General features: G+C 50.0%; 1 protein-coding gene across 1 annotated transcript in view; it reads left to right on the top strand.

The window, feature by feature from the left end:
- ATXN2L (ataxin 2 like) overlaps window positions 1-25,540 on the top strand; it is a 446,514-nt gene that overhangs the window by 49,451 nt on the left and 371,523 nt on the right. The window contains exon 3 of the mRNA XM_030209208.1: window positions 611-667. Coding sequence (XP_030065068.1) covers window positions 611-667 — 57 coding nt within the window. The remainder of the gene's footprint in view (window positions 1-610; window positions 668-25,540) is intronic.

The following is a 25,540-nucleotide window of genomic DNA, read 5'->3' as shown; positions in this document are numbered from 1 at the left end:
GCTTGTTCCCACCCTATCTAGGGATTGCTTTGATACATCCCATCTGTAATGGCTGCATCTGCTTGATGACAAGGAAATGAAAATTAGGTTCTTACCGTGATAATTTTCTTTCCTTTAGTCATAGCTGATGCAGCCATGATCCCTCCCTGTCTGATGCTATCTGCTGTAAATCTATTTCAGGTTCTGTTCGTGTTTCCTGGAGATTCCGTCCTTGGGAGAAAGTCGGAAAACAGTCTTCAGAATTCTTGTTCAATTAAAGGAGGATGACTTAATTTCCTCCAGTTTCATGTTTTGGAGGATGAGTTTATGCGGGAGGATGTTTCATTCCCTCCATTCTGAGTTAATGCCCTTTGTTGTAGGGCCATCGTTCGCTGTGAGGAAAGCTCATGTTATTCCCATTGCGGTTTGCCATACTGCTTTGGAAGCTTCAAATACTGAAGAGAGGCAGTGGAGCAAGCTGGTATGAGGCACTGAAAAAAGTGTGCTCTCTATCTCCCTCTGCTGGTTGATGGACACAACCCATCTGTAATGGCTGCATCTGCTATGACTAAAGGAAAGAAAATTATCATGGTAAGAACCTAATTTTCCCATATTTGCTTTTCTCTTTCAGGTATTTGAAGGTGTTTATAATAATTCTCGAATGCTGCATTTTTTAACTGCAGTTGTGGTGAGTTGTGATTTTTATTTTTTTTTTTGACAGTTATTATTCAACTAGAGTGATACCTCGGTTTTTGTTGATAATCCGTCCGAAAACAATCAACGACAACCGTAACAGACGAAAACCGAGGCAATTATTTCCATATGAATCAATATAAATCCAGTGAGCAGGAGAATGCGTGGGTTGCCCTTTGTTTTCGCAAAATTAGCAGCGAAAACCGAGGCAACCAACGAAATCCGAGACAAAATTTTCACTGAAAAAATCAACGAAAACCGAAACCGACGATAACCAAGGTTTCACTGTATATTTTTCTTTTGTTATACTTTTTATATTGCATGTACTGACAAGCAGATCTAAGTGGTGTACATTCTAAACTAACAAAAGTAAAATACATGAACAATATCATAGTCAGTATAAAAAAGTAGACAACAGGCAGGCAAAGTCACTGTTCCATTTCTGTTCAGTTAACTTCAAAACTTCAAACTCTTCAAAGTGTTGCATCTAATTTGATTTTTAGCAAATTCACTGTAATATAATTAAGGAGCTGCACCTTTCAAATAGCCGTCACAGAAACCGTGCACACACCTGCACACCTCTGTTTTTGTGTATTATCCCTTCAACATTGGTCCTATTCTCTGTATTCCCACAGTAGAATACAGTTTAAAGTTCTTTGTTATGTGAAAAGGGCTATTTATAGATCAGCACAAAAGTATTTGAAAGAGAGTTTTGTTGTGTAATGCCCTGTTATGAGTTTGAGGTCTGAGACAACAGTGCGTTTGTCATATGATGTGGTGTCCCACACAAGATATTGTGAGACTAGATGTGCTTTTTCTGTGACCGGGTTACAGTTATGGAATGCTTTAAAAGGCCAATTGAGATGTGCTCTGAAACTTTTGCGGTTTAAGTGGATATTAAAGATGCCTTTAATTTATTGTTGATGTATGTATTCTGCTTTGTATATTTTTGTGTAAATCACTTTGATTTAAGTGTGTAAAATAAAAAGTAATAAAGTACACTCTACTATTGTGCAACCAGTAGTAAAAAGAAACACAATCTTCCATTTGTCTGTATCGGTTCTCAAAATGGTAGGAAATAATAATCTTTAATCAATGCCCTGAAGCAAGAACTGTGCTTTTATAAAGTCCTGAAACTTTTCACTTCTTTCCAGGTTACTGTCTCTTTAAAGTGACAGTATAGGTTTAACATTGCTTTTCCAGTATGGCTATTTTCCACATAATTTATTTCTCCACGAATCCGCTATTCCCTTTTTGATTATTTGAGAGAGAACACCACAAAGGGTCTCAATTCAAAAGTCATCCTTACAGGCCGCACAATTCAGAAGCCTAACACCTAGTGCATGGTAGTTCTGAACCAGGTCAGCTAGACACCGCCTCTGATAAGCAAACAGATGTGACTGGGAAAAGGTGACTAAAGTAGCAGATCCTTTCGGACAGACCCGACCGTTCACTTGTCTATTAGATTGTAAGCTCTTTGAGCAGAGACTGTCTCTCTTTGTTAAATTGTACAGCGCTGCATAACCCTAGTAGCGCTCTAGAAATGTTAAGTATTAGTAGAATGCTGAGTGGCCAGTTTTTCATGTCATGGGTCCATAAACACTGCAAAAAGTTGCATGTTGGAACTTCTAACTTTTTCATTTAAAAGGATGGGGCTTGAATTGTTGCATTACAAATTGTTTAATCTATCAGAATTCATTAAAAGCTCATTTTTGTTTCTGGTGACTTAGTCACCTTTTCCCAAAGATGGTCACACATTATTTTTAAAAAGCAGGTATTAGGCTCTGAAGTGACAGATGGAAGTAAGTCCCATCATAATGTACATTGGACTTATGCATAGCCCCTTCAGGATCTCCAATATTGCAGAGGCAAAGGCAGTACGTTTATTGCAGTGATATCAAGAAAAACAGTTTAAAAAAATATATTTTTCCTACAAATCAGCTAGAATGAACTGACTTCCTGCTACTTGCCATTTTTCCCTGGTAGTACAAGCAGTTAGGACTGATGCAGCTCCTCCCTCCTACAGTAGGCATTTTTCATCACTGTATATCCACAGTTTCCATGTCATCAAGCAGATGAATCCATTACGAATGGGTTGTGTCCACCTACCAGCAGGGGGAGATGGAGAACACTGAAAACCGTAGTGCCTCTTGGCCAGCTAGCTCCATCTGCCTCTCAGTATTCTCTATCTCCCCAGCAGGGTTGGACGCAGCTTATCCAGCTCCTTCAAAAATCTGCCTGGGGTGGCTCCTGGGCTTTTGCCAGTTGTAGCAGGGGTGTTGTGGCTATTGCAGCTTCACTTTAAAGGCACATAGGTTAGCCCTTTCCCTGCCTTACCCTTCCCCCTATGTGGATGCAGGCATATAGGTTTGCCCTGTCCCTGCCTTTCCCACACTCTTCTATGTGGATGCAGGCACATTGGTATGTCCTTTCCATGCCTTTCCCACACACTTCGATGTGGATGTAGGCACATTGGTTCGTCCTTTCCTTGCATTTCCCACTCTCCTGGATCTCCGGAGTGCCTCTGTAGCTATTGCCTCTAACTTTCCTCGCAGCGTAAAAAAAAAAAGATAAAAACAACGCAACACGCTTGTTAGCGCTACGATTCTGAGGCTTCCTTCTGTCTGTGCAGCATGACCGGAGCTCTGTGACTCGGTCTGGTGAGGTAAGATAGTCTTGTAGCTCTTGCGGGGAGGGCCCGCGATCGGGATGTTTTTGGCGCAAATCCGCCATTTTGAAATTTTTCGTCATTTTTGGCGATGGCTGCGGAGGTTGTTAAGCGCTGTTCACGTTGTGGCAAGCGCAGATCCGCAGTGGGGCTCTGTAAATCGTGCTCTTCACACATCAGGGCCGGCCCGAGCATGGCGAGCGAGGTTTCTTCCCGCTCGGTGGAGATGACAGCGGGCGCCATCTTCGAGCGCTACTTGGCTCGACCCCCACAGGAGCAGAGGGGTCTGAGGCCGGAGGGGAGCCTCAGATGGAGGCTACCAGAGGAGCTGCTTACCCCAGATTGGAACCGGGAGGCCAGGGTGAGCCTTTCCCCCTTGAGTTTGTGTTGCTTTTACATAAAGCGTTCATGTTAAAAGAGCTCTGCCGCAGATGTCTTACTCTGCGTTGCTACCTGGTTCCCCTCTGGTGGAGACTGGCCGGGATTGCCATCAGGTGTTTTTTTCCCCAGACAGTTGGCCGCAAGACAAGCGCAGAAGGGTAAATTCCTCTTCAGAGAGTGGCGCACCCCCCCCCCCCCCCCCCCCCCCCCCCGTGCTCAGGCTGTGGGGATTCTGAGGGGTCTGGCAGGCCTTCCTGGTCCGAAGAGCCAGAGGAAGGTGTAGGATTGCCACTGGATCCAGATGATCCCACTGCGGTTAGGATTTTCCACCGTGAGGAGCTGCCAGCGCTTATTTCTGATGCCTTACAGGCCCTCTCTATTGAAGATCCTGTGATGGGCGAAGCCGCCTCTGGTAATCTGAGTATGGCAAGTACTAAGAAGCCTGCTCGAGCCTTTCCTTTGCAATACTCCATCCAAGAGCTTATTTCGGCTCAGTGGGCTGACCCTGAGGGGCCTTTGAAAGTTGCAAGGGCAATGGGGCACTTATACCCTCTTAGTGAGGAGCACTTGGCACGCTTGGCCGTGCCTAAAGTGGATGCCCTAGTCATGGCTGTGACGAAAAAGACTACCCTCCCAGTAGAGGGAGGGGTCGCCCTGAAGGACATACAGGACCGATGTCTGGAATCAGCAATCAAACAGTCCTTTGAGATTTCAGGCCTAGCCTTACGGGCACCTGTGTGCAGTTGTTATGCTGCTCGAGTCTGCCTCTCTTGGTTGCAACAAGCAGTGGAACAGCCCAGGGATGGAGCAGAGCCCCTTGCGGAGGTGGCACCGCAGATGGAGTCTGCCTTGTCATTTTTGTCTGACACCCTCTTTGATCTGGTCAGAGCTTCGGCTAAACAGATGGCTGTGGCGGTGGCCGCTCGCCGCCTTCTATGGCTACGGCATTGGGTGGCTGACATGGCCTCTAAGCAAAGGTTGGTGAAGTTGCCCTTCCAGGGCCTTCTCCTATTTGGTGAGGAGTTGGAGAAAATTGTTAAAGGCCTGGGGGAAACTATACCCCAGCGCTTACCCGAGGATAAGCCGCGGCCTTCTTCCAAGGGTCAGGCGGTTCCCTCCTTTTCCAGACCTTGCTTCCATGAAGCTAGAAGGTACCGCCCGGGGCGTTCTGCTGGTTTATTTCACGTGCCCGCTTTCAGCAGAGGAACTCCTTTCGCTCGGACAAACATTCCGCAGCGTTCGGCTCAAGGCCTGGAGTTCATGGGCGGCCCACTCCTCAATTCCTGCAGTTGGAGGATGTCTTTCCCTCTTTCTCGAGGAATGGGTCAAGATTACCTCAGATCAGTGGGTTTTGAACCTGATCAGAGATGGCTTCAGATTAGAATTCAATGCCCCGGTGAGAGATGTGTTTGTGGAGTCCCGTTGCAGCTCTGCCGTTCAACGGGCGGCAGTAGAGGAGACCTTGCAAGGCTTGTTGCACCTCGGGGCGGTGGTCCCTGTGCCTCCTGCCGAGATCGGCTACGGTCGTTACTCCATTTACTTTGTGGTGCCGCGAAAAGGAGGGTCTTTTCGGCCCATACTTGACTTAAAGGAAGTCAACAAGTCACTAAGAGTGCGGCATTTTTGCATGGAAACCCTGCGCTCCATCATTGCGGCGGTACAGCCAGGAGAGCTTCTCACGTCTCTGGACCTGAAAGACGCTTACTTGCACATTCCTATTTGGCCTCCGCACCACCGGTTTCTCCGGTTTGCGGTGTTGGGAAAACATTTCCAGTTTCGGGCCTTGCCTTTTGGGCTCGCCACAGCTCCCCGAGCCTTTTCCAAGGTAATGGTGGTAGTAGCTGCCTTTCTCAGGCGAGAGGGTATCCAGGTTCACGCGTACCTCGATGACTGGCTCATCAGAGCGGACTCTGCAGAAGACAATCATGTAACAGCCAGAGTGGTCTCAGTACTTCAATCTCCGGGATGGGTTGTCAATATACCCAAAAGTCATCTGACCCCCCCTCAATCTCTAGAATATTTGGGGGTCTGGTTCAACACAGCCTCAAGTTTGTTTTTCTACCTGAGCAAGGCGGTGCAAGCTTCAGAACCAGGTCCGTTTGCTCTTGAAGATGCCTCGCCCTCGAGCTGTTGGGGTCGATGACGGCCACCTTGGAAGTGGTGCCATGGGTGAGAGCGCACCTGAAACCTCTGCAGTGTTCTCTGCTTCAACGATGGTCTTCAATATCTCAGGATTACCAGCGCAGACTCACGTGGCTCCCTGCGGCCCGGCTCAGTATGGAGTGGTGGGTCTCGGACAGCATGTTGCGGCGAGGAATGCCGCTAGCGCTTCCCGATTGGTGCCTGGTGGTAACAGATGCCAACCTGCAGGGCTGGGGGCACATTGCCAGGGTCTCTGGACACCCGAGGAGTCGGAGTGGTCCATCAATCGCATGGTTGAAAGCGATATTCCAGGCGCTTCTGGCCTTTTTCACGATCCTGGAGGGACTGGCTGTCAGAGTTCTGTCGGACAATACGACAGCAGTGGCCTACATAAATCGGCAAGGCGGCACTCAGTGCAGGGCACTGGCCGTGCAGATTTGCCACTGGGCTGAGCTACATCTGCAGTTTCTGTCAGCAGCTCACATTGCAGGTCAGAGCAACGTGCAAGCCAATTATCTAAGCAGGCATCATATTGACCCAGCGGAGTGGAAACTGTCAGGCGAAGTGTTCCTTCTGATCTGTGCCAAACGGGGGACGCCCGTAGCGGATCTTATGGCGTCAAGCGCAAATGCCAAAGTCCCGTGCTTTACAGCAGACGGAGAGATCCTCGCTCGGCGGGGTTGGATGCCTTGGCTCAACCCTGGCCTCAGGGCCTCCTATATGTGTTCCCTCCTGGGCCCTTGATAGGGCAAGTACTCCTGCGGATTCGGCTACATCAAGGAGAGGTGTTTCTCATTGCCCCGGATTGGCCCAGGCGGTCATGGTATGCGGATCTCCGGCGGATGCTGGTGGAGGCTCCCCTTCCTTTGCCTCTGGTACTGAACCTGTTGTCACAGGGGCCGGTAACCATGGAGGACACCTGTCGCTTTGGTCTTACAGCATGGCTATTGAGAGGGCGCAATTGAGAGACTAGGGCTATTCCATCAAGGTCATCTCCACTCTCCTTCAGGCCCGCAAGCGTTCCTCTTCCGTTGCCTATGCTTGGATTTGGCGCCAGTTTGAGGCTTGGTGTGCTGCTAAAGCGATTACACCCATGCGGGCTTCGGTCTCGCCAATACTTGACTTTTTGCAGGATGGTTTACAAAAAGGCTTGGCCTGTAATTCCCTGCATGTTCAAGTTGCAGCCTTAGCATGTTTTCGGGGGAAGGTGGCTAGCCTCTCCCTGGCTGCTTATCCGGAGGTGGCACAGTTTCTTAGAGGGGTGCTTCGGCTCCGTCCTCCCGTGCGGGCTCCGTGTCAGGCCTGGAACCTGGGGTTAGTTTTAAAGGCCCTTCAGTGTTTGCCCTTCGAGCTGCTTAGGCAAGCTTCGGAGAAGGATGTGACCCTAAAGACGGTCTTTTTGGTGACCATTACATCGGCGAGACGGGTGTCTGAGCTCCAGGCGCTGTCCTGTCGAGACCCATTTCTGCAATTGCACCTTCTAGATGTGCGAAGGGCTCTGTTGCAGTATCTGCGCATGTCATGCTTTCAGGACCTCTGATCACCTTTTTGTTTTGTTGTCAGGTCCTCGCCGAGGATCTGCAGCGTCTAAAGCTACTCTGGTTCGTTGGCTCAAAGAAGCTGTTTTTTTCAGCATATCTGCTGTCTGACTGGTCTCCGCCTGATGCCTTTATGGCACATTCCACAAGAGCGATTTCCTCTTCTTGGGCTGAGGAGTGTGGTAGCCGTGTTAGTCCACTCTTAAGGTTATCAGTAGAAATCACAGCATGAGGTCTCGGTGCTATCCAAAGGGCTCTCATTCTGCCCATCTAGGGAACTAGCTGAAATCCAACTATACTCAGACCTAGAATTCTTTAGAAAAATGCGCCTTTAAACACATTTCTATAATAAAGGGACACCAAACGGACCAGAATACAGTCTTAAACAAAAGAACACTTATTTCACCCCACAGGAGGGACAAAACTACAAGCTGGATAATTACATAGAAAGTTTCAGACATAGGGTGAAATCCCAACTTTCCAACAAACAAAAGAGAATCCTGTACGCATTATCATCAAACCCGCAGACAAAGGAGGTGCAGTGGTAATTATGGACATACAAAAATACATTGAAGAGGGGCACAGACAGCTCTCAGACAATAAATACTACAGGAAACTAACTGAGGACCCCACACAGGATTACACAAAACAGCTGAAAGACCTTATCAAAACATTTCCTACACAAGTGCAACCTCGCCTGAAGAAACTCATACCAAACCAGCCTGCTGTGGGCACATTCTACATGCTACCCAAGATCCACAAACCGGGAAACCCTGGCAGACCAATCATATCAGGTATTGGCACACTCACGGAAGAAATATCTGGATTCATAGAGAGAATTCTGAAACCTCTCATACACAAAACTAACAGCTTCATACAAGACACCACAGACTTTCTGAATAAATTGAAAAATATCAAGCAACTACCACCTAACACCCTTCTGGTCACGATGGATGTAGAATCACTATACAGCAACATTCCACATGTGGATGGCATAGCTGCATGTGGAAGACTCCTAAAAAAAAATCCACACTGGACCATCAATACTCACCAGAAACTATTACAAAATGAATCAAATTCATTTTAACTCACAACTACTTCCGCTTTAACAATGATATCTGCAAATAATGGGCACTACGATGGGCACCAGGACAGCACCCCAATATGCCAACCTTTTTATGGCTGAGCTGGAAGAGACATTTCTGAATACACACCAGACCAAACCTCTAAAATACTACCGGTACATCAATGACATTTTTATGATTTGGACGGAGGGTGAAGAAACTCTGAAACAATTTTATTCTGCCTTCAATACATACCATCCTACAATCAGATTCAAAATTGACTACTCCCCAAAAAAAGTCAATTTTTTGGACACCACGGTCTCAATCAGTGATGGCTGTATACAAACATCTATATACAAGAAACCCACAGACAGATGCAGCTACCTCCACAACTCCAGCTTCCATCCTTCACATACAAAAAGATCCATCATTTACAGCCAAGCCATAAGATACCACCGTATCTGCTCTGACCCAGGGGACAGAGACAGACACCTTAAAAGCCTGACTGCATCCTTCAAACAGGCTACAACCCCAAAATAATCTCCAAGAATATTGCCTCCTCCCTCAAAACACCCAGGGAGAATCTGCTACAGTACAAGGAGAAAAAATCCACAGACAGAACCCCCCCTTGTAGTGACATACAATCCAGAGCTGGAAAAACTGAGGAAAATCATAAGAGATCTACAACCTATACTCCAGGAGGATGAATTACTGAAAGAGATATTCCCATCCCCACCGGTACTGGCCTTCCAACAGCCACCCAACTTAAAACACAAGCTAATCAGAAGTAAACTTCCATCACAGACTGAAAAGGAACAGAAGGGCACACTTCCCTGTAATTTATCCAGTTGCAAACTAAGCCAAAATATTTCACAGGACCCCCAAAGTCATCCACAAAGGAAAGATATTCAACATAAAGGGATCTTTCACTTGCTCATCTTCCAATGTGGTATATATCATTCAGTGTAAAAAATGTAACGAAGGATGCTATATTGGAGAAACAGGCCAGATGCTTAAGACAAGATTCAATTTACATAGAAATCACATGAACAATACTGGTGCCAGTAGGGTTCCCACGCCTGTTGGTCAACATTTTACAGGACCAGGACACTGTACCAGTGACTTCACAGTGAGAATCCTGAAAGGTAACTTTAAAACCATACAAGAACGTAAGACCTTTGAAGTCAGAATGATTGAATATTTTAACACCCAACAGAAAGGACTTAACAAGGATCTGGGGTTCCTAGCCCATTATAAACCATAAAGCTGTATGTCTCTGTTGATCACCCTCCCCTCACCTATCCACACCCATCCTGTTAGAATATCAATGATATGCTTTGATGTCCCCATGCATACCTCCTACCCACCCCCATCCTCCCACCCTGTCAGATTGTCATAGTAATGCTTGAATGTTTTCACTTATATACACTGTCAGCTAGCACATTTGCTTATTTCCGATCTGAGGAAGAAGGGCGACCTTCGAAAGCTAATCAAGAAATGTATTAAGTTATATCCAATAAAAAGGTATCATCTTATTTTCTTTTCCATGTTTTATTTTGTTTGATTTCTATTGATAACCTCTTCTTGGGCTGAAACTGGAGCGCACTCTCTTCAACAGATATGCAGTGCAGCGACATGGGCTTCTAAGCTCTCATTTGCCCAACATTACAGGCTGGATGTGGCTGCCAGGAGGGATGCGCATTTTGGAGCACAAGTGCTGGTGCGTGGTGTGGCCTGTTCCCACCCTATCTATGGATTGCTTTGATGCATCCCATTCGTAATGGATTCATCTGCTTGATGACAAGGAAGGGAAAATTAGGTTCTTACCTTGGTAATTTTCTTTCCTTTAGTCATAGCAGATGAATCCATGAGCCCGCCCTGATTGATTGATTGCTGTTTTGGGTTCAGTTTTTCCTGTAGATATGTTCCCTCATTGGGAGAAATTGGAAAACAGTCTTCAGGAGGTTGAGTTCATCCCTCCTTTGAATTACTGCTCCTGTTCTGGGGCGTTCTTTGCAGTGTAACACTGTTTTGGAAGCTTCAAATACTGAGAGGCAGATGGAGCTAGCTGGCCAAGAGGCACTATGGTTTTCAGTGCTCTCTCTCTCCCCCTGCTGGTAGGTGAGCACAACCCATTCATAATGGATTCATCTGCTATGACTAAGGCCCAGGTGCATCAACCATACGTAAAAAAATCTAAAACGTAAAAGTGCTTATCGAATTTTGCAAAAACGAAGAATGCACCAAAAAAACAAGTCGCACATGTTCGGTGCGGTATTGTAAAGTACAGTGCATTACAGATTCGTAATCCCCGTCGGTAATCGGCCCCTAAAGCATGCACAGAGTAGCTAGGCGTTATGCTGGCTGCTCTGTGCATGCCACATACGTCAAAACAAACAAAAAAACCACAAACACGTGGCTCCCCGCTTCCCTCTGTATAAAATAGAAAATGAAAACAAAATCAAAAATGGATCGGGAGGGGGCAAAGGCGCTCGTCAGGAGCGTCCTGTATGAACGGGCTTGCCCCCCCCCCCCCCCCGAGGTCCCCGCTGCTCCCCGTTTCCCCCTGTATTAATAAAAAATCAAAAGTTTAGCAGCCCCGGCCCCCTCCCCTCCTCTCTCTTTCTTCTCCCACAGCTCTGCCTCCCGCCATCCTCCACCTCGTGCCCCCCCCCCCTTGAGGTCTTCGCCACTGCTCCCCCCTTCACCGGACCCTCCCTGCGCCTTACTGGGCCCGCGCAGCGCCTCTCACCTCTGTGTGAAGGTGCTGCACGGGCAAGCAGATCATCTAATCGCCACCGTTCTTCAGGACGTCGCTCCTTATTCCCTGAACTGGGCCCCCCCGTCTGACGTAAGTAACTACGTAGGTTACTTACGTCAGACGGGGGCGGGCCCATGTTAGGGAAGGAGAGAGGTCCTGAAGACTCGCGAGGAATGGCAGGCCTTCTTGGTCTGAGGAGCCAGAGGAAGGTGCCGGTTTGCCACTAGATCTGGATGATCCCACTGCGGTTCGGATTTTCCACCGCGATGAGCTGCCAGCACTTATCTCTGATGCCTTACAGTTCCTCTCTATTGATGATCCTGTTAAAGGCGAGGCCTCCTCTGGTAATCCGAGGATGGCGAGTACTAAGAAGCCTGCTCATGCCTTTCCTTTGCATGACTCCATCTAAGAGCTTATTTCTGCTCAATGGGCTGACCCTGAGGGGCCCTTGAAAGTGCCAGGGCGATGGGGCATCTTTTCCCTCTGAGTGAAGAGCACTTGGCCCGTTTTGGGATGCCTAAAGTGCATGCGTTAGTCACGGCAGTGACAAGAAAGACCACCCTCCCAGTAGAGGGAGGGGTCGCCCTGAAGGACATTCAGGACCGGCGGCTGGAATCGGCGCTAAAACGGTCCTTTGAGATTTTTGGCCTAGCCTTAAGGGCGTCTGTTTTCAGTTCTTATGCTGCTCGAGCCTGCCTCTCTTGGTTACAACAGGCAGTGGAACAGCCCGTGGATGGTGCGGAGTCCCTTTCTGAGGTTGCTCCACGCATGGAGTCGGCCTTGTCATTTTTAGCTTACACCCTCTATGATCTGGTCAGAGCTTCGGCTAAACAGATGTCTGTGGCGGTGTCCGCCCGCCACCTTTTATGGCTACGGCATTGGGCGGCTTACATGGCCTCTAAGCAAAGGCTGGTGAAGTTGCCATTTTGGGGCCTTCTGTTATTTGGAGAGGAGTTGGAGAAGGTTGTTAAAGACCTGGGGAATGCTAAACCCCAGTGGTTACCTGAGGATAGGCCGCGGCCTTCCTCCAAGGGTCACTTGGTTCACTCCTCCTCTAGACCTCGCTTCCGTGAAGCTAGATGGTATCGCTCGGGGTGCTTTGCTGGGTTTACTCAACGTGCCCACTTTCAGCAGAGGAACTCCTTTCGCTCGGACAAGCGTTCCGCAGTGGCCGGCTCAAGGCCAGGAGTTCAGGGCCGTCCTCCACAATGATGGGACGCCGGTCCACTCCTCCTTTACAGCTGTATGAGGACGCTTTTCTCTCTTTCTCGAGGAGTGGACCAAGATTACCTCAGATCAGTGGCTCCTGGACCTGATCAGAGAGCGTTACCGATTGGATTTCGGTGCCCCGGTGAGAGACGTGTTTGTGGAGTCCCGATGTGGCACTGCCGTTATACGGGTGGCGGTAGAGGAGACCTTACAAGTCTTGTTGCACCTTGAAGCGGTGATCCTGTGCCTCCCGCCGAACACCACTGCGGTCGTTACTCCAGTTATTTTGTGGTGCCGCGAAAAGGCGGGTCTTTTCGGCCCATTCTCGGCTTAAAGTCATCGAGTCACTAAGAGTGCGGCATTTTCACATGGAAACCCTGCTCTCCGTCATTGCGGCGGTACAGCCAGGAGAGTTCCTCACGTCTCTGGACCTAAAAGAAGCTTACTTGCACATTCCTATATGGCCCCCGCACCAACGGTTCCTCTGTTTTGCGATTTTGGGAAAACATTTCCAGTTTCAGGCCTTGCCTTTTGGCCTCGCCACAGCTCCCCGAAACTTTTCCAACGTAATGGTGGTAGTAGCTGCCTTTCTCAGGCGAGAGGGTATCCGGATTCACCCGTACCTCGACGACTGGCTCATCAGCGCGACTCTGCAGAAGAGAGTCGTCATGTAACAGCCAGAGTGGTCTCAGTACTTCAATCACTGGGCTGGGTCGTCCATATTCCCGACCTAAGGCGGTGCAAGCTTCAGAATCAGGTCTGTCTGCTTCTGAGGATGTCTCGCCCGCGAGCTTGGGACTTTGTCCAGCAGTTGGGGTCGATGATGGCCACCTTGGAAGTGGAGCCATGGGCAAGAGCGCACATGAGACCTCTGCAGATTGCCATACTTCAATGATGGTCTCCTATGTCCCAGGATTATCAACGCAGACTCACGTGGCTCCCTGCGGCCTGACTCAGTATGGAGTGGTGGCTCTCAGACAGCATGCTGCGGCGAGGAATGCTGCTAGTGCTTCCCGATTGGTGCCTGGTGGTAACGGATGCCAGTCTGAAGGGCTGGGGAGCACCTTGCCAGGGAAGCTATGCCCAGGGTCTGTGGACACCCGAGGAAACGGGGTGATTCATCAATCGCTTGGAAGTGAGAGCGATATTCCAGGCTCTTCTGGCCTTTCACAAGACTCTGGAGGGACTGGCTGTCAGAGTTCTGTTGGACAACACAAGAGCAGTGGCCTACATAAATCGACGAGGCGGCACTCAGTGTTAAGCACTGGCCGCAGAGGCCGCTCAGATATGACACTGGGCCGAGCTACATCTGCAGCTTCTGACAGCAGCTTACATAGCAGGTCAGAGCAACGTGCAGCCGACTTTCTAAGCAGGTATCAAATCGACCCTGCGGAGTGGGAACTGGCAGACGAAGTGTTCCTTCAGATCTGTGCGAAATGGGGAACGCCCATAGCAGATCTTATGGCCTCAAGCACAAATGCCAAAGTCCCGTCCTTTTTCAGCAGACGGAGAGATCCTTGCTCAGCGGGGTTGGATGCCTTGGCTCAACCCTGGCCCCTGGACCTCCTGTATGTGTTCCCTCCTTGGCCCTTAATAGGACGACGACTCCTTCGAATTCGGCTGCATCAAGGAGTGGTGATCCTCATTGCCGCGGATTGGCCCAGGCGGCCGTGGTATGCGGACCTCTGGAGGATGCTGGTGGAGGCTCACCTTCCTTTGCCTCTGGTACTGAACCTGTTGATGGAGGGCCCGGTGACCATGGAGGACGCCTGCTGCTTTGGTCTTAGGGCATGGCTATTGAGAGGGCACAATTGAGAGACAAGGGCTATTCTAACAAGGTCATATTCTCTCTCGCAGGCCCGCAAGCGTTCCACTTCCGTTGCCTATGCTCGGATCTGGCGCCAGTTTGAGGCTTGGTGTGTTTCTAAAGTGATTACACCCATGCGGGCTTCTGTCTTGCCGATACTTGACTTTTTGCAGGATGGTATACAAGTGTTCAAGTGGCAGCCTTGGCATGTTTTCGGAGGAAGGTTGCTGGCCTCTCCCTGGCTTTGCATCCGGACATTGCATGGTTTCTTAGAGGGGTGCTTCGGCTCCGGCCTCCAGTGCGGGGTCCTTGTCCGGCTTGGAACCTGGGGCTAGTATTAAAGGCTCTTCAATTTTCGCCCTTCGAGCTGCTGAGGCGAACTTCGGAGAAGGATGCGACTCTAAAGAAAGTCTTTTTGGTGGCCATTACATCGGCGAGACGGGTTTCTAAGCTCCAGGCGCTGTCCTGTTGAGACCCATTTCTGCAATTCTCAGAGTCCAGAGTAACGTTACGTACTGTGCCTTCCTTCCTGCCTAAGGTGGTTTCAGCGTTTCATCTAAACCAGCCTATTTATCTGCCCTCCTTTACTAGGGAAGAGCTTCTGGAATCTTTTGGGCAGTTGCACCTTCTGGATGTGCGCAGGGCTCTGTTGCAGTATCTGCAGATGTCTAATGCTTTCAGGACCTCTGATCACCTTTTTATATTGTTAGGTCGTCACAGAGGGTCTCCAGCGTCTAAAGCCACTATAGCCCGTTGGCTTAAGGAAGCCATTTTTTTTTTCAGCATATCTGCTATCTGGCCGGCTTCCGCCTGACGCCTTTAAGGCACATTCCACAAGAGCGATTTCTTCCTCTTGGGCTGAAACGGGAGCACTCTCTTTTCAAGAGCTATGTAGTGCAGCTACTTGGCTAAGCTCTCTTTTGCCCGTCATTACAGGCTGGATGTGGCTCCCAGGAGGAACGCGCATTTTGGAGCACAAGTGCTTGCTCGTGGTGTGGCCTGTTCCCACCCTATCTAGGGATTGCTTTGATACATCCCATTCGTAATGGATTCATCTGCTGATGATGACAAGGAAGGGAAAATTAGGTTCTTACCTTGGTAATTTTCTTTCCTTTAGTCACAGCAGATGAATCCATGATCCCTCCCTGATTGACTCTGTTTTTTGTTCAGTTTTTCCTGCAGACATGTTCCCTCATTGGGAGAAGTTGGAAAACAGTCTTCAGGATTTCTGTTCTACTACAGGAGGTTGAGTTCGTCCCTCCTTTGTGTTATTGCTCCTGTTCTGAGGCGTTTGTTCACTGTGAGGAAAGTTCATGTTATGCTACTTTGTGGTTTAACACTGTTTTGGAAGCTTCAAAATACTGAGAGGCAGATGGAGCTAGCCATCCTAGAGGCACTATGGTTTTCAGTGTTCTCTATCTCCCCCTGCTGGTAGGTGGACACAACCCATTCGTAATGGATTCATCTGCTGTGACTAAAGGAAAGAAAATTACCAAGATAAGAACCTAATTTTCCCTTCCCTCCCTTTACCTGTCTCCTGTTTTCCTGTGGAACTCTCCTTTTCCAAAACCACGACCATAACCTCTTTCCTTATTTATATGTATGTATGCATGTATTTGTTTTTACGCAAGCATATGGGACAGAGTATTAGTCCTGATTCTTTCTCATCTGGGGTAAGACTGTGAGCTTGGGGGAGGGGAGAGCAGTTAGCAGTTGTATGTCCGACTATCAGAACTAGAGACTTGCACAGAATGTGGTTCGCGAAAATCCCACGTAACCTATAGGAATTCCTTCTGTGGCTCCCGGGTTCCTGCGGGGTTCCCATGGAAGTGGTAGGTGAGAAGCTGGCGCAGGTGCAGCTTACAAGTACCAAGTTCTTTGAGTACCGTCTCCTCCTCCTTGTTGTAACAGCGCAGATGCGGAAAGTCTTCCATTAAGGAGGTAGTAGAGAAACAATTGGTGACGGAATTCAAAAAGGCGTGGAATGAACAGAGGATTTCTAATTAGAAAATGGAAGTTATAAAAGACCTAAACTTAAATGGCTGCATGTGTGTGAATATGTCAAGTGATACTTAGATGGTGACTCCGGCTGTGATGAACTAGGGCCGATACCTGGCAGACTTGTATGATCTGTGTCTAGTGTATGGCAAACTGGTTTAGGATGGGTTGGAAAGGGGATGGGGTTTGATATACTGCCTTTCTGTGGTTGCAGTCAAAGTGGTTTACATATTATATACAGGTACTTACTTTGTACCTGGGGCAGTGAAGGGTTAAGTGACTTACCCAGAGTCACAAGGGGCTGCAGTGGATAGAACTCAGTTCCCTAGGATCAAGGTCCGCTGCACTAACCACTAGGCTACTCCTCTCTCCTTCCGGAAAGGGCTTAGACTGGAACTTCAGTGGCTGGAACATGAGGACAGTGCTGGACAGACTTTTGCAGTCTGTGTCCTGCAAATGAGAAGGCGAATATGCTGGATTGGGCTTCAGTGGCAACTCCAGAAGTTGGAACATAAGGACAGGGCCAGGTGGACTTATATAGTCTATTTCCTGAAATGCTGACGAAAGACCGTAATCAAGTATATAATATTATGTTCATTGTTGATTTTAATCATCATTGATTGATAATGTGTGACTATTGAGCAGACTGGATGGACTTTTCAAGTCTTTATCTGCCGTCACTTATGTTACCAGTAATCCTCTCCGCTCCTTTGCTGATGTGCAGACCTCAACTCTGTAAAACAAACAAAAAAGTGAGTACAAAACCAGGAGTCCCAGAGACTGGATCACAGTAAAGCTAAAACCAAATTTTATTAATTAGTATATTTGAGTTCTCCACGCTTTGTGGATTCTCTGCAGACCTCAACTCTGACATAGACACGAGCATTAGATGTTACCTGACCTACTGGCACTTGGATGTGGTGATCTCTGAGCAGTAAATCAGAGATGAGTCTTACATATGCGCCCCAGAGTGTTCCAAGTTCCAACATCCTGCAGTGCTGCGGCTCGAACGCAGGGAGAGACTGAGAAAGCCGACTGGAATTTTTTTAATGTACCATTAAAATCTTGTGGGACAGGTAAGATTCCAGTGGGGATGAGTTAAATTTCTGTTCCTGTGCAACTGTCTACTCAGAATCGCTTCCCGGGGGGGGGGGGGGGGGTTGCTGCAAATTCTATGCTGCAGGGGAGGGATCCTGACTCACCACTTGCTACTGTGTTGTGCCATGCTTGTGACAGTTGGGGTGAATGGCGACACCCACTGAGGAAGTTAAGCGGTGTTATTTATTTATTTATTTATTTGTGGCATTTATACCCCGCTCTTTCCCGCTCAATAGCAGGTTCAGTGCGGCTTACAAATTGTGGTACAAAGTATCACAGAGATAATACAGGGATGGAAACAATGTATCAGAGATGACATAATTACTTAGATTAGGTTCAGTATGGTACAGATGTATCACAGAAATGGTACAAAGTATGTAACAAAGTTTCTCCGAGGACAAGCAGGCTGCTTGTTCTCACAACTGGGGTTGACGTCCACGGCAGCCCCTCAAACCGGAAGAAAATCTCGCGGGAGGTCCCGCACGTGGGGCACGCCCACCGCGCATGCGCGGCTGTCTTCCCGCCCGTGTGTGACCGCTCCCGTTCAGTTTTTCGATTTTTCACGCTGGAGAGAGACTCTATTTCGTCCCTCTCCCTGTCAGCCCCGGAAAACCGTTTTTGCGGCCTAGTCCACGATTCGCGCCCCTTTTTTCCTTCATTATAAAAAAAACCCCCCAAAACAATTCCCTTACGTCGTGTTTTCTCTTTTGTTTCGCTTCGTCGCGGCCTTGTGGCCACGCGTACGATTTCTTTTTTTTTGTATTGTTACTTTTTACCGCCACCATCGACGGTTTTGACTTTGCCAACGCGATTTTTCCGTCGATGTCCTTGAAGGTCCCGAGTGGATTCAAGAAGTGTGGTCAGTGCGGCCGGCAGATCTCACAGACCGATCCTCACGCTTGGTGTCTCCAGTGCCTCGGTTCGGAGCATAATTCCAAGGCGTGCACCTTGTGTGTCGGCTTGAAAAAGCGGACGCAGGTGGCGAGGCAATTTCTTTGGGACCGTCTTTTTGGAACTTGCACCGGCCTGTCGACGTCATCGGTGTCGACGGCTGGGACTTCGGTATCGGTACCGATGTCGACGTCTTCGACGCCGAACATGGCACCGACCCCAGGAGTACAGGTTCCCTTGGCCCGACGACCTGCCGGCGGCGGCGGTGAGCGACCGAGTGGGCAGTCCGCCTCTGCTGCTTCCGCTGCCCAGGGCCATCGGGACCGAACCCTATCGGAGCCAACCCTCAGAGGGCGCCGAGACTCCACCTTCTCCTCGTCCATGTCGCGGAGCACCGATGACGGGCATCGAAAGAAAGTTGCAAAGAAGCACCGTCATCAGTCGCCCATGGCGCATGGCACGGGCAGCTCAGGGACGTCGAGGGACGATTCGATCCCTAGGAAGCGCCCACGCTGAGAGGAGCGCTCCCCCTTTATTGAAGAGGTGTCGATGCATAATTCGTCGGGTACCCCGGTACCGTCTCCTGGACCCGGGCAGCTTCGAGGAGCACCGACGCCCCCACCGGACCCCCCAGCCTCTCCCGACAGCGGGCCTAGACGAGTGCCTTTGAGCCATCCTCCCAGGTATCCTGGAGGGGCTGATGCGCCAGGCCTTGCTGGCACCGGGAGTGCTTGCGCCCGCTGTGCCGTTGATGGAAGCCCGGGCTGTCTCTGGCTCCGTGATGCGGTCGTTGACACCGGTACTGCTTGCAGCGCCGGTCTCGACCGCCCCTCAGGTGGAATCCCCGTCGACATCGATGGAGGGAGCTTCATCCCCACCGGCGCGGGAGTCCACCTCTCGGCACCATCATCGAGGACGTGGCTCCTCGGGGTCGAGACGGGCCTGGTTGCGGTCTGAGCTCAGAGAGCTCATTTCCGACACCGAGGAGGAGGCCTCGTGGGGGGAGGAGGAGGATCCCAGATATTTCTCCTCCGAGGAGTTTGCGGGTCTTCCCTCCGACCCCACGCCTTCACTGGAGAGGAAGCTCTCGCCTCCAGAGAGCCTCTCCTTTGCCTCCTTCGTCAGGGACATGTCTATTAGCATTCCCTTCCCAGTTGTTACCGTGGATGAGCCGAGGGTTGAGATGCTCGAAGTCCTCGACTATCCATCGACTAGAGAGTCTTCCACGGTACCGTTGTACAATGTCCTCAAGGAGACACTGCTTCGGAACTGGTTGAAGCCCTTATCTAATCCCACTATCCCTAAGAAAGCGGAGTCCCAATACAGAGTTCACACAGACCCGGAGTTGATGCGGCCTCAGCTGCCACATGACTCAGCGGTCGTGGACTCTGCTCTTAAAAGGGCAAGGAGTTCGAGGGATTCCGCCTCGGCGCCCCCAGGGCGGGAGTCTCGCACTCTGGACTCGTTTGGGAAGAAGGCCTACCATTCTTCTATGCTCGTGACCAGAATTCAGTCATACCAGCTCTAAACGAGCATCCACATGTGGAACAATGTGCGGCAACTGGCGGACCTGGTTGACAAGCTCCCGCCGGAGCAGTCCAGGCCTTTTCAGGAGGTGGTCAGGCAGCTGAAGGCGTGCAGAAAATTCCTGTCCAGGGGTTTTTGACACCTGTGATGTGGCATCCAGAGCCGCGGCCCAGGATATAGTGATGCGCAGACTCTCATGGCTGCGTGTCTCTGACCTGGATAGCCGGACCCAGCAATGGCTAGCGGATGTCCCTTGCCGGGGAGGGATAACATTTTTGGCGACAAGGTCGAGCAGTTGGTGGACCAACTGCACCAGCGGGAAACTGCTCTCGACAAGCTCTCCCACCGGGTGCCTTCCGCATCCACCTCCACAGGTGGATGTTTTTCTTGGGCCCGGCAGGCTGCACTCTACGCTTACAGCAAGCGTAGGTACAACCAGCCGGCCCGAAGGCCTTCTCAGGCACAGGGACAGTCCCAGCGCGCTCGTTCCCATCAACAGTGTGCGCCTAAGCAGCCCCCTGCAGCTCCACAGCAAAAGCAGGGGACGGGCTTTTGACTGGATCCATGGGAACATAGCCGCCATTAAAGTAGCTGTGCCGGACGGCCTGCCGGTCGGGGGAGGTTGACAGTTTCTCACCAAAGGTGGTCTCTCATAACCTCCGACCAGTGTGTTCTCCAAATAGTGTGGTGCGGATACACCCTGAATTTGATCTCCACCCCACCAAACTGCCCACCGGGAGTTCAATCTTTCAGCTCCCACCACAGGCAGGTACTTGCAGAGGAACTCTCCGCCCTTCTCAGCGCCAAAGTGGTCGAGCCCGTGCCACCCGGGCAGGAAGGGCAGGGATTCTATTCCAGGTACTTCTTGTGGAAAAGAAAACAGGGGGGATGCGCCCCATCCTAGACCTGAGAGGCCTGAACTAGTATCTGGTGTGAGAAAAGTTCAGGATGCTTTCCTTGGGCACCCTTCTCCCCATGATTCAGAAAGACGATTGGCTTTGTTCCCTGGATTTGAAGGATGCTTATACTCGCATCCCGATACTGCCTGCTCACAGACAGTATCTGCGATTCCGTCTGGGGATACGTCACTTCCAGTATTGTGTGCTACCCTTTGGGCTCGCCTCTGCGCCACTGGTATTCACAAAGTGCCTCGTAGTGGTTGCGGCGTACCTTCGCAAGCTGGGGGTGCACGTGTTCCCGTATCTCGATGATTGGCTGGTGAAGAGCACTTCAGAGGCAGTAGCTCTTTGGTCCATGCAGTGCACTATTCAACTCCTGGAGCTGCTGGGGTTTGTAATAAATTACCCGAAGTCCCATCTCCAGCCAGTCCAATCTCTGGAATTCATAGGAGCTCTGCTGAATTCTCAGACGGCTCATGCCTACCTCCCTGAGGCGAGGGCCCAGAACCTTCTGTCCCTCGCCTCCCAGGCCAGAACGTCCCAGCAGATCACAGCTCGGCAGATGTTGAGACTCCTGGGCCATATGGCCTCTACAGTCCATGTGACTCCCATGGCTCGTCTTCACATGAGACCGGCTCAATGGACCTTAGCTTCCCAGTGGTGTCTCGCCACTGGGAATCAAGAAGATGCCATCCTCCTGTCCATCAGTTGCCGCAATTCGCTGTGCTGGTGGATGATTTGGACCAATTTGACCCTGGGACGCCCATTTCAAATTCCTCAGTCCACAAAAGTGCTGACGACGGATGCATCTCTCCTGGGGTGGGGGGCCCATGTCGATGGGCTCCACACCCAAGGGGCGTGGTCCCTCCAGGAAGCAGGTCTCCAGATCAATCTCCTGGAGCTCCGAGCGGTCTGGAACGCTCTGAAAGCTTTCAGAGATCGGCTGTCCTGCCTAATTATCCAAATCCGGTCAGACTACCAGGTTGTGATGTATTACATCAACAAACAGGGGGCACCGGATCTCGCCCCCTGTATCAGGAAGCCGTCGGGATGTGGCACTTGCCACGCCAGCACGGCATGCATCTCCAGGCCACGTACCTGGCAGGCGTAAACAACAGTTTGGCCGACAGGCTGAGCAGACTCATGCAACCGTACGAGTGGTCGCTCCATTCCACAGTGGTACGCAAGCTCTTCCGAGAGTGGGGCACTCCCTCGGTGGACCTTTTCACCTCCCAGACCAATCACAAGCTGCCTCAGTTCTGTTCCAGACTTCAGGCACACGGCAGACTAGCGTCGGATGCCTGTCTCCTCCTTTGGGGGGTGGGCCTCCTGTATGTGTATCCTCCCATACCTTTGGTGGGGAAGACCTTACTGAAGCTCAAGCAAGACCGCGGCACCATGATTCTGATGGCGTCCTTTTGGACCCGTCAGATCTAGTTCCCTCTTCTTCTGGAGTTGTCTTCCGAAGAACCGTGGGGATTGGAGTGTTTTCCAACCCTCATCTCGCAGAACGACGGAGCGCTTCTACACCCCAGCCTTCAGTCTCTGGCTCTCATGGCCTGGATGTTGAGGGCATGGATTTTGCTTCCTTGGGTCTGTCTGAAGGTGTCTCCCTTGTCTTGCTTGCTTCTAGGAAGGATTCCACTAAGAAGAGTTACTTTTTCAAGTGGAGGAGGTTTGTTGTTTGGTGTGAGAGCAAGGCCCTAGAACCTCGCTCTTGTCCTGCACAGACCCTGCTTGAATACCTTCTGCACTTATCAGAGTCTGGTCTCAAGACCAACTCAGTAAGGAATCACCTTAGTGTAATTAGTGCTTATCATCATCGTGTAGAGGGTAAAGCCATCTCTGGACAGCCTTTAGTCATTCGATTCATGAGAGGTTTGCGTTTATCAAAGCCCCCTGTCATGCCTCCTGCAGTGTCATGGGATCTCAACGTCGTCCTCACTCAGCTGATGAAACCTCCTTTTGAGCCTCTGAACTCCTGCCATCTGAAGTACTTGACCTGGAAGGTCATTTTCTTGGTGGCAGTCACTTCAGCTCATAGTCAGTGAGCTTCAAGCCCTAGTAGCCCATGCTCCTTATACAAAATTCCATCATAACAGAGTAGTCCTCCGCACTCACCCTAAATTCCTGCCAAAGGTTGTGCCGGAGTTCCATCTTAACCAGTCAATCATCTTGCCAACATTCTTTCCCAGACCGCATACCCGCCCTGCTGAATGTCAGTTGCACACATTGGACTGCAAGCGAGCGTTGGCCTTCTATCTGGAGCAGACACAGCCCCACAGACAGTCCGCCCAATTGTTTCTTTCGACCCCAATAGGAAGGGGGTCGCTGTCGGGAAATACACCATCTCCAATTGGCTAGCAGATTGCATTTCCTTCACTTACGCCCAGGCTGGGCTGACTCTTGAGGGTCATGTCACGGCACTTAGTGTTAGAGCCATGGCAGCGTCAGTGGCCCACTTGAAGTCGGCCACTATTGAAGAGATTTGCAAGGCTGCGACGTGGTCATCTGTCCACACATTCACATCACATTACTGCCTCCAGCAGGATACCGGACGCGACAGTCGGTTCGGGCATTCGGTGCTGCAGAATCTGTTTGGGGTTTGAATCCAACTCCACCCTCCTGGACCCGGTTTTATTCTGTTCAGGCTGCACTCCCAGTTAGTTCTTCGTAGGTCAATTTCTATGCTTTCCTCGCCGTTGCGAGGCCTGAGTGAGCCTGGGAGCTAGGGATACCCCAGTCTTGAGAACAAGCAGCCTGCTTGTCCTCAGAGAAAGCGAATGATACATACCTGTAGCAGGTGTTCTGCAAGGACAGCAGGCTGATTGTTCTCACCTACCCTCCCTCCTCCTCTTTGGAGTTGTGTTTTTTTTCCTCATTTCTTTGCTTGTCATTTAACTGAGCGGTCGTGCATGGGCGGGAAGACAGCCGCGCGTGTGCGGTGGGCGTGCCCCACTTGCGGGACCTCCCGCGATATTTTCTTCCGGTTTGATGGGCTGCCGTGGATGTCAACCCCAGTCGTGAGAACAATCAGCCTGCTGTCCTCGGAGAACACCTGCTACAGGTATGTATCATTCGCTTACCCAAATCATTATTCCACTGTTGTGACACACACTCCAACCCCTCCCTAGGCACTTTCATTTTCACTATCCAATACCAAGTTGCCAACTTATTCAAAGTGTTAGGCACACGGAGCATAAGGTCTAAATCTTCATATGCCCATACCCCCCAAACTGCTTTTCCAACGTAGACCAATAGTGTCTTGCTTGTAAAAAGGGAAGCATATGCGTATTTGACAATGCCCACTCTTATTTAACTCGGTCAAAACTGGGAAAGGAGCTCACACCCTCACCCAACAGCCGACTGAGAGTATTACACCCCTTCATCCCCCAACTCCTAAATATAGAAGCCCCCAAATCTGTCGGAAAGTCCATATTACCTACTAGGCACAAGAAAGGGGAAGCATCCGGCGTTTTCCCTTGTCGACCCCTCCACCAGCACCATGCCCTTCTCAACGGTCTGAGAAATCCCAACTTAGATGCCACCTGAGAATGCTTGTTAGGTGAGTGATGCAGAAGATTTATGACTGAGAACGGATGCCCCCATTCCTCCAGCCACCCTGGCGGGGAATTACGGTGCACCCCTGTAATTCCCTCATGAATAAACCTCAGTGCAGCCACGTTGTACAGCCTGAGGTCCGGAAGGTTCAGCCCCCCTGTCTCTACTCTGAATCAATATTTTATGCCCGATCCTCGCCCCCCCTGTGGCGCCATATGAAAGAACATATAATTGAATGAAAAAGCCTTTCATCCCTCCTTAAGATCCATATAGGCGCTGCTTGTAGTGGGTACAAAAGCTTAGGGAGCATAATCATTTTTACCAAAGTCACTCTACCCATTAAGGACAGGGCAGATCTTTCCAAAGTGCACATAGGCCCTTTATTTTCTCTATTGGTTCAATGACATTGAGTTTATAAAAAACCGTAGGATTTGTACTAAGAAAAATCCCCAGATAGCGCATGGGTCTCTTAGATGGCGGAATAGGTAAGCCCGAGAGTAGTGGCATCACAGTGTCCCCCGCCAGAGGCAGGAGTTCTGACTTAGTGCAATTTACCCTTAGGCCCGATAAATCTCCAAATGCTTTCACTATATCCAGCGCCTTTGGTAAGTCTCTAAGGGCATTAGCAAGATACAGCAAAATATCGTCTGCAAAAAGATTAATGTGTGCCTCCTGATTCCCCACCCTCACCCCCTGTATTTCATCGCTGCTCCTAAGCTTAATTGCTAAGGGCTCTATAGCTAGCAAGAAAAGAAGAGGAGAGAGGGGGAACCCCTTACGTGTGCCCCTATGTAATGAAAAACTGTCTGTAAGGTTCCCATTGATCACCAGTTGTGCTTTAGGTGCTGTGTATAGAGCATTGACCCAGTCCACAAACATCCCACTAAAACCAAAGCTCTGCATGGCACGGAATAAATTTTGCCAAGAGATGCTATCAAAGGCTTTTTCCATATCAAGCCCTGCTGTAGCCCCTAAGCCCCCTTTCCCTCTATGCTCATGGATAGCCGACATAGCCCTAATAAGATTCATTGAGGCATATCGGCCAGGCACTAACCCCACCTGATCCACATGTACCAGAGTGGGTGTTTAGTCTACGGGCAAGTATCGCTGCTAGTAGCTTGATATCTTGGTTCAATAGTGAGATGGGTCGATAAGACCCCACTTGAGCTACATCTTTACCCGGCTTTGGTAGTAATACGATATGAGCTAAGTTCTGATACAAACTTGCACCTTCCTGCCCCAGCCCATTAAACATGGCTCCCAATGGTTCCAGGATTATATCAGATAGTATACGATAGTATTCGGGGCCAAATCCATCCGGTCC

The sequence above is a fragment of the Microcaecilia unicolor genome, chromosome 7 (assembly GCF_901765095.1).
Source record: "Microcaecilia unicolor chromosome 7, aMicUni1.1, whole genome shotgun sequence".
NCBI classification, from domain to species: domain Eukaryota; kingdom Metazoa; phylum Chordata; class Amphibia; order Gymnophiona; family Siphonopidae; genus Microcaecilia; species Microcaecilia unicolor.
This window is presented reverse-complemented; position numbering and strand designations above follow the sequence as displayed.